Source organism: Camelus bactrianus, chromosome 25, assembly GCF_048773025.1.
Source record: "Camelus bactrianus isolate YW-2024 breed Bactrian camel chromosome 25, ASM4877302v1, whole genome shotgun sequence".
Taxonomy (NCBI): Eukaryota; Metazoa; Chordata; class Mammalia; order Artiodactyla; family Camelidae; genus Camelus; species Camelus bactrianus.
Genome location: NC_133563.1, coordinates 37,671,597 through 37,687,059, shown reverse-complemented (window position 1 = coordinate 37,687,059; position 15,463 = coordinate 37,671,597). Strand labels below are relative to the sequence as shown.

Here is a 15,463-nt window from a genome sequence, read left to right as displayed (position 1 = left end):
CTGCCCCAGGGGGTATGTCCCCAGAGGTGGCCTCCCAGGGGGAGACTGCTGCCCACCCTAGAGAGTTAGCCTTTGCTCGAGGCCCCGCAGTTGGTTGCAATGGCCTCTGGTCAAGGAACAGCCTTGATCCACTGGGAGCTGGTGGCTCTGTCTCTCTGCTTGGCCAAGGCCTCAGAGGGCCATGTCCTTCTTGGCCCTGGTGGCTCTGATGCCCCGCTCCCTAAACACTGCTCCTAACTATGCTGTCTAAAAGCGGACGTTTATGCAGCCCGCTCTCAGCGCTACTCATGACTGAACCCACTTAGCCCCCAAGCAATTGCAGAAGTTGGTTCTCTTTTTATCCACATTCTCCAGACGAGGAAGTTGAAGCACCTGAGGATGACCCTCCAGCCCTCTCTGACTTCTGGGCCAGCTGCAAATAGGAGTCCCTTTGTCAGGGTCACAGTTTCAAGCACGTTCTGAGTAGGAAGGGTGAAGGGGAGCAAGGCATGCTGAGCCAGCACTCCTGGGCTCTGAGCCGCCTGCACTGTTGTCTCAGGAGCCTGGCTCAGCCGCCCCAGTGTCCACAGAGGAGGCCGTCCTGCCCAAGAGCCCTGCTCACCCTGAGGGGCTGCTGTCAGCCCCGCCTCCCTCTCCAGCCCCTTCCCTTCCCTTCCGGATGTGAAGCTCAAAAGGCAACTGAGGCCGCCCTGGGCCTTTTAATCCTCTAGCCACCACTTCCTCAGGCTTTTCAGTCCCAGAAAGGGACCGGGGCGAGCAGGGCCTGGCATTTCCTCTGGGCCCTGAAACCCAGAGCGGAGAAGAGCTCCCACACATCTGCCAGAGAGAAGGGGAAGAGGGGCTGGGCGTGGGGCCTCACCATCCCAAGGGCTGGCTGGCTGGGTGGCCACAGAGCACGCCGCCCATGGGCACTCGCCCCTCTCTCTACAGCCAATCCCGGCGGCATCCTGGTCATGAAGTCCTGTGCCCCGACGTGCCCCAACAGCACTGTGTCCTCCGATGGCCGGGCGCTGTCCGTCTACTGCTGTCAGGGCAGCCAGTGCAACCGTAGCGCGGCCATGGGCCTGACGGGCAGCCACGGGGCCCTGTGGATCAGCGCCTTGGCCAGCCTGTTGTGGGTGCTGCTCCAGGCTGCCTGGTGAGCCCACCTGCTACAGACCGGCCCTGGGTCTTGCCTGACCCCTCTCAACCTGGACGCAGCTGCCCAGGGTCCGTCTCCAGCCTGCGCTTCCCCCAGCCCCCGCACACCCCCACCTCCCTGCCATTCCTCCCCACCTCCCCCGGGCCGCACCAACCCCTCAGGAGGGAAGCTCTCCTCCTGCCTCGGGGAACCCACTGATGAGGGAAGAGCTGCAGCCCCTTCCGAGGGTGGGAAGTGCCTCAGTTCTCCCCAGCACCCTCCACCCTGCTCCAGGGCCTTGCTCTGGGGGTTCCTCTCCCTCAGACTCTGCCTCAGAGGACCCCCTGAGCTCCGTGGCCATAGGGCCCGTCCGCTGCCTTCTGTGGCCAGAGCTGCCTGAGCTGGGGCGGCAAGTCCGAGGGCCGGGCTTTCAAACCGCCCACCAGCTACTCCCGTGTTCACGCATATTCGTTCACCCTCCCTTGGCCCACCCATGCTTCCTGTCCGCGGGTCAGCTGGTGAGTTCATTCATCGCAGACCTCCCCCCACAACCCCGAGGCTTCCCTGGAGCCGGGCACCCAGGGGAGAGCCAGCAGGACCCGCCTCCCAGGGCTCTCATTCTGGGGCTCCGTGTGCAGAAGTCCAGGGAGGGGATGGGGCTTCTGGAAGGCCACGGGCAGCCCTGCCAGCTCCGGCCAGGTGAAGACGGGCCTTTCCATTGTTCCCCCGGCCGCCCACTGTGGGATGGGCCACAGAAATGTGGGCGTCCTTCCCCCCAGGGGCAGCCCCCTCCAGGATGTGTAGAGAGGACAATAAAGCTTCAGAGCTGCTCCGAGCTCATTCTCGGCGCTGGCGAGCCCGCAGGGCGTTTTCTCGTCCTCGAGCTTGGGAACCTCCTGGGCCTTGGAGGTGGGCGGGGGCCCTTTATGGGTTGGGGGTCCTTGCCGCGCGCGCTCAGGCAGGGGAGCAGCCCTTCCCTCGCTCTCTAAGAAGCCGCGTCTGTGCCGAACGCCCTTGGCCTGCATGGCCGAGACGCGCTTTTGGCAAATCTCAAGTTGCAGGTTGACGTGGCATTCCCTGGGGAGCCCTCCTGAGCCTCAGCGACCCCCAGCATAGATGGTCAGCTCTGTGTGATCCTCCCTCCGCTGTCCTACACCCCTTGCCCGGGCGCACCAGGCTCCCAGGGCTCTGAGTCTCCTCCCAGGGCCAAAAGTCCCCACGGCTCCAGAATTTTGCTCCCCTGCACCTCTGCCCAGGGCCTTTCCTCAGGAAGCCCCCTACCTGCCCTGAAGGGAGGAAGGCCCTTCCTGTTTCCCGCAGCCACGTCTCTGGACCCCTGCAGCCGGGGTGGCCAGCCACCGCTGGTCTCCTGTGCCTGTGACAGGGCTGTCCTGGACATTCCATGGGGGAGCGGGCTCCGGAGACATGCAGGGAAGCAGAAGAACCACTGTCCTGGCGGAGCCTGCCCTCTTGTGGGGCTTCTGTCCGCTGTTTGCACCTTGGACCGTTTGGAGGACAAGACGGGCTGAGAGTGCCCTGCCTGGAGACAGAATGTGGGGGTTCCCTCAGGGCCGCTCTGAGCCTCCAGCACAGTCTGCCTGCACAGCCACCGGGGGGCCCAGGAAGAGGCTGTCTGGGGATGCACGGGGCGGCCATCCGGCGGCAGAGTTGGGGCTCAGGCTGGGGCCACCCCACCCAGCCTTAGAAACTTGGGATTTCTTTTCTTAAGAAAAGTGGTAATTTCCTTTCTTCACTCTCCTGTCTGACGAACCTCCCCTCTGGGGCAGGCCCCACCCCTATAAGCCCCAACGGAAAATCACCCAGATATCCCATGATGACACAGGGCCACCTCCACCAGGAGTGGCTGCACCCAGAAGTTGGGGCGGGGCAAGGAGGCTGTCTCCAGATACAAGTCTCCTCACTACAGATGAGGAAACTGAGGCGCAAAGCGCTTTCCAGGCCCCCAGCGCCCAGAGCCTGCGTTCTCTTCACAACCCCCTGCCAAGCTACCCCACAGTCATAAATCGAGAGACACTCAGAGAGCCCCTACTTATACCAGGATCATAGGTGCTGAGACACCACAGAGACAGAGCAGACATGGGGACCACAGCTGGCCAACCGACAAGACAGCAGAGGCCCGCGGTGTCTGCCAGGGTCTGGGGAGCAAGCTGGGTGCTGGAGGGCTCACCTGCCTCCCTGAGGGCGAGACTGTGGCTGTGATCTGGCCGTGGGAGGGCAGCAGGATAGCAGGTGCAAAGGCCCCAAGGCAGGGAGGGGCTAGAGGGACTTCCTGGAGACCGTGGATGGGCAGCGGAGGCGCCAGCAGAGCAGGGGGGCAGGGAGGCTGGCTCTGCCCCTGAGCCCCCTGCTCCTGCTGCCGGTGTAGGGTGGAGCATTTTTGGGTAGCGTAGGGGTGAGGCCGCCTATCGAGGGCTCAGGCTGCGACCTGTTATTCCTGAAACACCCGAGGGAAGGCCGGGCTGGGAGGGCAGGGAGGCAGAGGCTTGAGCTCAGGGAGTTGGGCTGAGATGCAAAATGCACGGAGTTTATGGCAGCTCCAAGGCTAGAAGCTTAGACGTCAGGAAGCCAGTCAGAAAGGGACCCTTAGCCCCAACCCTTGCACCTGCCCTGGGGCTGCAGTCAGAGCCACCTCATCTGTTCTGGGCACAGCCTGGGGGGTCTGGGCCTCCCTCCAGCCAGCACCTCGGCTTCCCAGGGGGCCACCCATGCTCCCTTCTTACATAACATGCCCAGGTTGGGATGACACAAACCTCTCGATCGCCTAAGCCCTTGTGATTGTAGTAATGAGCTCCTGGCAGATTGGGCCCCAACTCCCTGCCCTGGGGGCCTGTCCCCACACCCAGAGCGGGCTGCCACAACATGCAAACCCACGGACCAGGACTGGTGCCAGAGTCGGGTCCCCGGGGCCACCAGGCTAGGCAGAGAGCGGCTGAACTGAGCTGCTCCAGACTCCAAGCTCGGCAGCCACCCGAGGCCCGGAGGAGCAGACACCTGGTCTCTCAGCTCCCCGGCCACGTGAGGACAGCACCACGTGGCTGCTGGAGACGCAGCCAGGCCGGGTCTCGTCGTCCTGTATCCAGACGAGCATCAGGAACCTTGTCTGTAAGACGCAGGGTTTGGATAGAGGTTGTCCACGTCTGAAATCGGGGTCTCACTGGAAGACAGACGCCCTTTCCCACACATACTTGGGGGAACCATAGTCCAAATCCAAGAGTTTCACCCGGTGTTTCCGCAAAACCTTTCTCAGAACTTCCAGGCTGCCCTGGCAGTGTGTTAGTGGGGCGTAAGGAGCGGCAGCACCAAGGGGCAGGGGGCAAAGTGACTGGGGCGGGGGGTTGTCAAGGAGAGGAATTCACACTGCTCCGTGTGAAAGGTAGTGGTGCCAAAGACAGACAGACAAACCGACAGAGCCCACGATACCCTCAGGTGTTTATTTCCCTCTTAAGGGTTAGGATCAACGATGTCCCCCAAACTCCCTTCACATATAATCTTAAGTAAAAGAGAGTGTCTGCATGTCAAGTGTCGCAAATCCCAGAGCTGCCTGCCTGCAGACCTCAGGCTCTAGAGTCCCGCAGGTTTCACGCCATGGTCTTTGAGAATTACTGTTTCCTCTTGTCAGGGGCAGGTGTGAGAGAAGGGATAAATGAGAAAGGGAAGAGGAGAGAGGAGGGAGAGAAACATGGCTGTGACTGTCTCCCAAAGGACACAGAAGTGGTATGAGTGGATGAGTAGATGGGTGGTTGGATGGGCAGATGGGTAGATGAATGGATGGATAGATGGGTTCATGGATACATGAATGGATGGATGGATGGATGATGGGTGGATGGATGGATGTTTGCATGCATGAGGGATGGATGGGTGGAAGGTGGGTGGATAGAGGTGTGGACAGGTGTTGGGAGCAAGTGAGGGCAGAGAAGCGAGGGAGGAAAGTGAAAAGAGCCTGTGCTCACCGCCCCAGAGCCTACGCCTGTGCTGCCACGGAAGGGCACAGCTTGTACCCTGAGGGCTTCATCACCGGCTCCCCAGGCCGCTGTCTCTTGGGGACACGGCCAGAGAAGCTGGCAGTCGGCGCCCATGCAGGGCCCTGTGGAGTGGTGCCCAGTGCTGGTCCTAGGTGCCGGTGTAGCCGGGGCCCTGTAGGGCCTCTCGCAGGGCAGTTTGTCTCTCTTGGCCCTCGGAAACCTAGGGCTCCAGTCTGGCCATTCCCAGGAACAGGCTGCGCCCCGAGGCAGGGAAGGGCTGCCTATGTGGCTCCTCCTTGGATTTGCCATTTAGCAGAGCAGGAGAGAGGAGCCCCGCAGGTAGGAGAGGCCAGCGTAGCGGTGCAGAGCCAGCCTTGAACTCCAGCCTCTAGCCCAGGCCAGGGACACCAACTGTGTCCAGAAGCCCCACCGGCGGCCAAGGTCCCAGGGGCTGATCTAGGATAGGTGGGGGCCACATCAGGCCCTGGGATGCAGGTGAGAGACCCATGTCGAGGCCTGGGGCTCTGGGTGTGAAGGTGGCTCTCACGCGTCAGGAGGGAGCAGAGGGGAGGCCTGGGTGTGTGGGAAGCGCCCCAGGCGGGGGGCCAGGCCCAGCTCTGGCTCCCACTAGCTGGCTGGGTGTCCCTGGGGAGGCCCTGCCCTCTCTGTGTCAGGGAGGGAGGCCCCACACCTGTGTGTGACTAAAAGGGACAGAACAGGCCCGAGGGAGACACTGCATCCCTCGGCTGCCTGACTCACAGGGCAGTCACCTCACCCCAGGTGGGGAAGAAGGGAGACACGGGAAAGGAGTAGGGCCCTCAGGGCCAGGCAGGGCCTCTGACCCAGGCCCTGGCTGCTGTGGCCGGAGGCCCTGCCCTGCTCCACCCTGGGAGCGCTCCCCCAGGCCCCTCGGCCCACGCAGGGTTCACATTGTGTCATGTGTCCATCCCCATCTCCCTAGTCAGGGGCCCTGAGGGTGGGCTGGACCGCGTCTCTCAGTCTCCATCACACCCTCTGTGCCTGACACATGTGGGTCCTTCTCAGACGCTGCTGGTGGAACGAGGGAGCGGTGAGCGGGCGCCGGAGGCGGGGGGCACACTCCGGCGCTCGGGCTGCAGCCTGGGCCAGCGCTGCCCCTATGGTGACCTGAGGCCGCAGAGGCCGGGCCCGGCCCAAGGCTGGGGTGCCTGACCCGGGCCTGACTTGCCTGCCCTGGTGCCCACCCTCAGTCCAGGGCAGGGCCTTCCCAGGGCTGCACTTTCTGAAGGCCTGGGGTGGCCGCTGTGCTGGCACTTCCCTCTCTGGGCCATGCTCCCGCTTCGCGTAACCCTGGTGGTCCTGACAGCTGGGAGGTCTGGGCCTCACTTCTGCCTCCACACACCCTGGGCTTAGAGAAGGGGGAGAGGGCTGGAGGAGGGGAGGGGGCCTGGGCAGGAGAACCTGGGCTGCAGGCAAGGGCCTGGGCTTGTCCCGCGCCTGGCTCCCTGGCCAGCCGAGTTCAGGAGGCAGGCAGGGTTTGGGGGGCAGGGGTGGTGGTATTCTCAGCCCCGCACCCCTTCAAGTCCTCTCCTGGGCGTCACGCCTGCTGGTACAGTCAGGCCTAGGGACCTCGGGCTGGGACCTAGGGACCTCGAGCTGGCTGGGAGGGCTCAGTTTCCAGAAAGCAGGAGCTCTCCTCAGCCTGCGAAGGAGGAGGGAAGGAGGGGCCGGCAGTGATAGAAAGTCCCAGGTTCTGCCCACTCCCGGGGTGACCACTCCCGGCCCCCACTGGCCCCCACTTTCTCACTAATAACAGGTGTTGGAAGGGGACCAACTTCAGGGCTCCTCTCTCCATAAAGGCTCCTCTCTCCCCTGAATCCTGCCTCTAAGACCGTGGCCAGGTCACTGCCTGCAGGAAGCCTTCTCAGACTGCACTCTCCTGATAACCTGCAGTTCTCTGAAAGCTCCTGCCACTGGCACCACCCACTTTCTTCCACAAGTAAATTGTGTTTGGGGTTGATGCCTCTGCTAGGAAGCCCCCAGGAGAGGCAGCTCACGTCCTGGTGGGCAGCCCTGCCAGGGGCAAAGGCCTCCTTCCCACGAAACAGAACCCAGCTGCCACCTCTGCTCTGGTGTCTAGCCCTGCTTCCAGGGCACACAGCCACCATAAAGCCTGAAGTGCCCCATGGAGGTGGACCAGGGGTACAGGGGCCTCGTCCAGCCCCATGAGTGGGGAGCCCACTGCCCCGGGGCCTCACACCAGACCACTGCTCCCAGTTGGCCTGACACCTGTGGGTCCTGTGGCTCCACTGGGCCGAAAACAAATCCAGTCCCCCAAACCTGTTTTTCCAGCAGCTTCAGCTTCCATGCTCCTTAGCCCAAGTGAGTCACCCCTCCCCACCTGGCATCCCCTGCCCTCTTCCAGTCACCACTCTGTCACGGAGCCCTGCGTGCTGCTTCCCAAGGCCTCGCGGGCACCTCCCCGTCACCTGCCAAGGAGACTTGTGCCAGAAGAATGTGGGGAGGCCTCGGAGCTCAGGGTGACTCTCTCCGTGGATGAGGGCCCGGGGACCCCCACATTACCTGCCTTATCAATCTAGACCCCAGCTGCCCTAAACGAACCCCAGGGAGCCTGGGACTAGCCAGCCAGGTAGGTGGCCTCGCCGGGCTTGGAAGGCTGCTGTGGGGCTCCTCAGGGACTCCCGCCTGTCCCCCTCACTCTGCCCCCCAGGGTCCCAGAAGGCACCTCAGCTCCACCTTCCACCTTTGGGCAGGTCCCACTGGTCCAGTAAGCATCAAGGAGGGCAGCACCTCCTGGGACCCCCAGTGCCACGAGGTGGCCCTGACCTGACTCCATGCGGTGGGGAGAGGTGAGGCCCACCTCTGGAGCTGCTTCCCCAGGAGCCTGCCAGGAGGAAAGGCCTGGGGGTCTGGAGCCCAGACCTGATCTGTGGAGCCAGTTCTCCAAAGAGCCATAGTCTGAGCCAACCCCAAATCTCCAGCCCAGGGCCACCCTCCCTGCGGCAGATCCTGCCTCATCAAACCTTCTGGGATGTGTCCATCGGCAGGGATGGCCACTGGCGCAGGCCCAGGGCTGGTCTCCTTCTGTGCTCCGGCCCCACTCACCATCAGCACGGCCTACCAGGGAAGGGACAGGGACCCAGGGCAGGGACAGGTCAGGGCCTCCGTGCATTCCACCCCACCACCCACAGGCTCTGCCCAGCACAACAGAAAAGCAGTGGGAGTCCCAGGGCCAACACGGAGACCTGCAGGGAGAGGGGCAGGGTGGTGCGGAGGGATGCTGTTCTAAGAGGCCCAAGTCCCTCCTGTGAGCACTGCAGGGGGGAAAGGTGGGGGGTCTTCCCAGCACCCCCAGACGGACTCCACACCAGGCGGGACTCTGCGCTCCTGGCCTGGCCTGGAAGAGCACATAGCCTTTGTTGACCAAAACAGACACAGAGAGCAATGGTCACAAGGCAGAATGCAGGCAGGGTGCTGGGGGTGGCTGAGCTGGAGCACCGAGGATGGAGCACTTGATGGGGAGGGTCCTGGGGCCCAGAAAGCTGGGACGCATGGCTGGTGATATGATAAGGGCTTGAGGTTTTGCCTCCACACCCCGCCCCTCCCCCCAGCAACCCAGCCCCTGCCCCTCCTCCGAGAGGTCTTGCTGGACTTCCCCTCCTGCAGCCGGCCCGGTCCGCACTCACCTCTCTGCAGCCACATCCAGCACCCAAGCGCTGCCCTGAGGGCCTCCTTTCTCCCTGCCCCCCAGGTCCAGACATCTCAGTGGGCATTTTGCCTCCCTGGGATCCTTTTCCCAGGGCCCCTGGGGGTCAAACTAGCAACCCTGAGCCTGAAGCCCAGAAATGCAGGGCCAGCGCCTCCTCAGGCCCCCGGGCCCCGGGGCACAGCACTGGGCACCCCCAGGGCACCAGCACAAGCTTGGCACTCTGTGACCCTATCTGAGGGTGGGAGTGTTAGGTCAGAGGCAAAGTGACCAGTGCCAGGCAGAGGACAGAGAGAGGAGGACACCAAAGCAAGCCGCAGAGCCAGCTGAGGCCTCTGTCCACAGCCCAGAGAGGGGGAGGCCGCTGGGGACAGAAGTCTCTCCAGCTGGCAGGGTGGGAGTGTGCTGGGCTGGGAGGGTGTGGGCCAGCCAGGTTGGGGCAGGTCCCTGCCCCTGCCCCTGCCCCTCCCCCCAGCACCTATCCCAGCTATAAGGCCTCCCGAGAGGAGGGGCCCCCACTGCTCCCAGGGACGTCCCAAGATGAAGACAGCGCTGCTGTTTCTTGTTGCCTTGGCTGTGGCTGCTGGTCCAGGTGAGGGGCTGGGCGGGGGCTGGGTGGGCCAGACCCTGGAAGCCTGGAGTGTTCACCTCTAGGCTGGGAGAACCCTGGCATTGTGAGGGCTGGAAAAAAGTGAACCCTGCATCTTGACTTAGAGGGGTCACAGACTTACAATATTTCAGGATCAGTGAATCTTAGAATCAACCCAGAGAATCTGATGTCTGAGTTGTCTTGAGATGCCTCTCCCAGGGGAAAGACAGATACCTGGGACCCAGTCCCTGACCCTTCCAGGCCCCAGGGCCCTCCCAGGCCAGCCCTTCCTCCCGCAGGCTCAGCGTGGCCAAGCTGACAGCTCCCAGGGCCCCAGCTCAGCCTCAGCTCCTCACCATGGGTGGCCTGTCCAGAGACTGCCCTTGGGGTGGGGACAGCAGCCGGGTCCTGCAAGCAGAAGTGCCCGAGATCTCTGACCGCCCTGGAGAAGGGCCTCCAGCACAGCCCATGGCAGCCGCCTCCTCACTGTTCCTCCAGAAACGCCCGGCACCGGACACCTCCTCTAGGTGGGGCCCCAGCTCCAGCAGACAGGGGCTGTCACCTCCCGCTGCCTGAGGCTGTGTGCAAGACATGAGCTCTGGAAGAGCCCAGGGGCCTCAGAGGGGACTGGCCTAGGGCAAGGGTGGCAGAGGGCTCTGTCCAGGAGGGGCCTTTTCAGGCAGTGGACCCAGGTCTCCCTGTCTCCCTGGGAGGCCTCCCTGGGGCCCGTTGAAACCCTGACACCCTCACCCTCAGCCCAGGCTCTCCGCTGCCACGTGTGCTCCAGCTCCTCCAACTGTAAGAAACCTCAGACCTGCCCAGCCAGCGCGAACTTCTGCAGGACCATGACCAACGGTGAGTGACTGGGGGGAAGGGAGACGGGCCCCTGCAGGACACCCTAGACCTCTGTCCAGGTGTCCCAGGGGGCCATCCCTGGGGAGATCGGTGAGAGATCTCGGCGATGGTTCAGTCAAGGTGGCGAAGGAAGTTGGGAGCTGGGACTTGCGGGGCGGGGCTGGGAGGGGCTGGGGTGGAGGCGGTGCCTGTCCTGACCACGCCCACCCGCTCTCAGTGGAGACCCTGTCTGGGAACCTGGTGGAGAAGGACTGCGTGGAGTCCTGCACACCCACGAACAGCATGCAGGGCCAGGTCAGCAGCGGCACGGCGGCCACCCTGTGCTGCCGAGGCGACCTGTGCAACGATAATCTGCAGAGCGCCGCGCCTGCCCGCGCCCTGCTCACCAGCGCCACCCTCGGCCTGGCGCTGGCCCTTTTCCTCCTCATCTTCATCTCGGCCCCCAGCCTGTGATGCCCAGGGCCGATGGCCCCGCACCTTCGTCTCCCTGTCCTTCTCCCTGCCCAGGATGGAGGCTCATACACCCCAGGCTGGGGGCTCCCTCCGAAGGTTAGGGACGGGAGGTCGCGCGGCCTGAAGATCTGATCGCTTGGAGCCTCCCCTTCCCTGGCAGGGGAGGACGCACAGCCCTGAGCCCCAGGGATGCGGGACGGGGGTGGGACAAAAGGAATTCTGCTCTTTCCTGACTTCATATTCATTCTGCTTGGTTTCCATTTATTTTTCTACTCAAACCCCTGCATGGGAATAAATGACTGAAAATCAGTGTGGTCGTGTCTGCGCTATTCCAGGAGTAGAGGGTGTGCTGCAGGGGCCATCCAGATACACAAGCCCACAAGTCCTGGGGCTCATCACCCAGGGCCATTCTTGGCAGTGTGCATGATGCCTGAAGTGCCAGGGTCAACCCTCACCCTTCGGGAGACAGGACCCTCCCCAGGCACCTCCTCTGCAGCCGCAGAAGAGAAAGGCCCTCCCTGGGGGAGGCCTGGGGGAGGCCTGAGTGGGAGCACTGGGCAGAAGGCTGCAGTGCCCCTGGGAAGCCTCCAGATGTTTGTCAGGGGAGCAGAGATGGCCACTCAATCTTCACCACACAGCACTCTGCCTGCCTGAGACCACCCGGTGGAACCCCTCCCTGCAGGCGGCCCCGCCCCCCTGCCAGCCTCTCCCCACTACTCTATGAACAAGCCCTACCTGCCACGCCTGCTTAGGGTGGCCCCGGTCCCATTATGTCCTGATCAGGTGACTTTGAGCAACATGCTCCACTTCAGGAGCCTGGGATTCCGACGCATGACCGTGGCACCCACCCCGGGAAGCCACCGCGCTCCAAAGTCACCTGAGGCAGAGGTCAGAGGCTGCAAGTCTCTCCTGCTCCGAGCTCCCAGGGGCTGTGATCCCACCGTCGCTCCTGCCTCCGTGGGAATATTCCGAGCGCCAGCGCGCCCCCCCCCCCCCCCCGTGGCCACAGGAGAGCCGGGCATTGTGAGGAGCTGCCCACCGGGACGCCTCGCCTCTCACTGAGGGCCCACTCTGTGCCCTCGGCACCCGGACACCCGGGGCAGGGAGTGGAAAGGCAGGGTTGGAAATGCAGGCCATGGAGGTCGGGCAGAGGGGCAGGGGCGCCCAGACCGCTTCCTACCATTCCACATCCTCCGGAGGTCCCAGAGCAGGCTGGCTGTGTGGCTAGAATTTGAATCCATTGGCGAGGGGGGGAGGGGAAACATCAGCCTCAGGGGAGGGGAGGGTACTCTGTGCTGGTCCAGCTCAAGACAGGAAGGAGGCAAGTACCTCCTGGTGCCAGATTCCAGAGAAGAACCCTCCCAGGGTAGGGTAAGAGGAGGCTGCCACCACCTGCGGTCAGGGAAGGCTCTGCAGCGTGGCCATCCCTAACGGGACAACGGAGGCCACGTGGGCCCCAGGAGAAGCCGGGAGGTGGGAGGCACCTGCAAATTCCTGGGAGGGCCAGCCATCCCCTGTGGCCAGAGCAGTGTCCTTGAGCTGGCAGGACCCCAGACTGAAGGTCACAGGTTGCAGAGGGACCTTCCAGGGTCCCAAGAACTGTCCAGGCTTCCAACCCATCACTGCCCTCCAGCCTCCATCCTCCCGAGGTCCCCATCCCAGTCTTCCAGCCTCCTGGCTGCCTCTCTGTGACCCCACTGGGCAGCCCATGCACCCCTTCAACTGTCCTAGACCCAACATGACCCCCCACCCTGACACTCACCCTGACCCTAACTCTCGCTCCAAGGTGACAGGCCAGAGGCAGGGTCTGCAAAGATGAAGGATGGGCTGCCCTGACCCTGTGACTGGACAGAGAGGCTGGGGGAAGGTGCTGACCTCATCATGGATCCAATGTTGAGTCTCCTGGCCCAGCTGGGACACCAAGAGGCAACTGTCTCTCTTTAATGGAAATGTTAAAAGCAGTCAAGCACAAAGGTAGTTTTTCAGGGGATTTTGCAAAAGCAACTGAAGGTGCCTTCTGAGAAGGGCTGCCCAGCCCCTCCCTGCAACCTGCTGAAAATAGTTACTGTTGCCACAGCCGGGTTTGGCCTGTACTTCTCACCAGACAGGAAGGAGCAGTAGCTCGTGGGGTCAGAGGGACCCTTGGGCAGAGATGATTCGGGGCCTCCCTTGGGCCAACTGGGCCCCCAAGTTCCACAGAGGAGGTGGAGGGGCAGCACCTGCTTGCAGCTGACTCCTCTGGCCAGCCACCTTTACTCTCTCTGGCTCTTCGTGGACAAGCAAGACTGGGGAGGGGTTGCCATGGTCCCTCCTCCTGGGGAGGTCACCAACTCCCTAGCCACACTGCTGTTAGGGCGGCTGCAGCCAGGAGGGACCAAGATGGCCACGTATCTCCCTTCCATGTAGCTCCTGCCTGCTGAATTGAGGGAGTCTAGAGAGGAGAGGGGCGCAGCGGAATCCTGGACCCTGCATGGTGCTGGGGGTGAGGGGCTCCCAGTCCAGTTGGCCACCTTCTGCCCTCTCCCAGAAACAATGCATGCCAGGCCTGGGCCAGGGGACACAGTGTGGAGGGAAACAAGGATGGGAGCCTCTCAGGGGAGACCACACCTGTCTTGGACAGTCACTTGGGCTCAACTGGGGTGAGGAGGAGCCCTGGCCTGGTACTTGGCTGAGGGATGGTGGAGACCAGGGGCCCAGCCAGGAGCAGGAGGGGTAGGGGCCCCATGTGGTCTGAGGACCTGGTGAAGGGCAGAGCTGCTTCCCAGGGCCGCTGGATGGTGACCCCTCCCCCCCACTGCTCCAGCCTGTGTCTGCGTCTCCAGTACCTACATTAGTGGCCTCACACGGTGCCATGATCAGACACACCCATGTCCTCAGGTCTTTGCCCAAGTGTGGCCCATGCATGGAGGCCTACCCTGATCCCCCACCCCCACTCCCCACAACCCTACTCTAACTTTTATTTAAAGTGTACAACATGGTGGGTTTTAACACGTTATATGCCCATGAAACAGTCATCAGAGCGAGACAGTGAGCACGCCTATGACCCCCAGGCCGCCTGCAGCCCCTCCGAGCGTCCCTCTGCCCTCCCACATCGCCACTGCTCAGTGCACAGTGCTACTCACGACAGCTCAGACCTGGGATGCACCAACTACAGATGAGTTGACACTTTCTGGAATTTGACATAAATGGATTCTCAGAACATGTGAGCATTTTGTCTGTTTGTGTGTTTTGCCATCTTCTTTCACCCAGAGTGCTCTCCAGATGCATCCGCACTGCGGCGCGTCTCAGTCGTTCACCCTGTCCTGTTGCTGGTAGTGTTCGGTGTACACACACAGCAGGGCTGGCTCCTTCACGCACGGTTGGTGGACATTCGGGGTGTTTCCAGGTTCGAGCTCTCACAAATCATGTTGCTGAGAACATTCGTGCTCAAGTCTTCGTGTGGACAGATGGTTTCATTTCCCTTGTGTAAAACCTAGGAGTGGAGCGAATGGGTCAGACGGTTCATGTGCACCTCAGTTCTGAAGGGCTGTCAGCTGTTCTCCAAAGTGGCTGTTCCTTTTGCACCCCTGCCAGCAGTATCAGAGCATTCCAGTTGCTCGACATCCTCGTCAACACTTGCTGTTGTCAGCCCTTAATTTTATTTTATTTTATTATTTTCATTTTTTTTAAAGAATCAACAGAATGCAGTAATCCAGCCCAATAAAGTGATCCAATAAAGGACAGTCACATGTGCTTACACATATTCAAGAAATCAGTCATCTGAGTTATAAATAATTAGTTCATTTGTGTCCTTTCTTTTAAGATTCCACATAAAAGCAATCTCATAAGGCATTTTTCTTTCTCTTTCTGGCTTTATTTCACTTAGAATGGCCATCTCCAGGTCCATCCATGTTGCTGCAAATGGCATTATTTTATTCTTTTTAATGTCTCAGCCCTTAATTTTAGACATTCTAACATGTGTGTAGTGGTATCTCGCTGCTGTCTCAGTTTGCATGTTCCTAATGAACGGGAGATACTGAGCATCCTCTGTTTTTTACGCCTTTGTGTTTCTTCAGTCAAGCATCTGTTCAGATCCTTCTGCTCCCTTGTTCCCTCTGGGCTGTTCATCTTATTTGTAAGAGTGATAAATGCATTTTAGATACAACTTCTTAGGCGGATGTATATTTTGCAACTGTTTTCTTCCAGCGTGGCTTGCCTTTTCATTTTGATAACAGTATTTTGTAGAGAGTGGAAGTTTTTTATTTTGATGAAGCCCAGTTTATTGATTTCTTCTCGTAGAGTTTGTAGATTGTAAGAACTTTTTGCCACACCCAAGGTCACCAAGATTTCCTCATGTTTTCTTATAGACTCTCTATAAGTTTAGCACTTCGGTGAGGTCCACAATCCACTTGGAGTTCATTTTTATGTCTGGTGTGAGGTCCAGCTTGAAATTCAATTTTGCTTATGTCCACCCTCATTGGCTGAAGAAGTTATCCTCTCTGTGTTGAAATGACTTAGTACTTTGTCAAAACTCAGTGACCTCATTCGTGGGATCTGTTTCTGGGCTCTCTGTTCTGTTCCGTAGGTCTGTATGTTTATTTTGACACCAGAACTATGCTGTTGTGATCATATTAAGACCTAAAATCAGGTAGTATGAGGCCTCCAAATTTTATCTTTTTTTTTCTTTTCAAAATTGTTTTGGCTATTCCAGGTCTTCCTCATTTCCATATAAATTTTAGAATCAGCTTGTTAATTTCTACACAAAAAGTCCTTGGGGC

At 60.6% G+C, this 15,463-nt stretch overlaps 1 protein-coding gene across 1 annotated transcript; it reads left to right on the top strand.

Moving 5' to 3' along the window:
* The first annotated feature begins 9,245 nt into the window (after positions 1–9,245).
* On the top strand, positions 9,246–11,015 carry LY6D (lymphocyte antigen 6 family member D). The gene is made up of 3 exons (XM_010966351.3): positions 9,246–9,401; positions 10,155–10,253; positions 10,471–11,015. Exons 1-3 carry the CDS (start codon positions 9,350–9,352, stop codon positions 10,704–10,706), a joined length of 387 nt encoding a protein of 128 aa, XP_010964653.1. The 5' UTR covers positions 9,246–9,349; the 3' UTR covers positions 10,707–11,015.
* Positions 11,016–15,463: the final 4,448 nt, after the last annotated feature.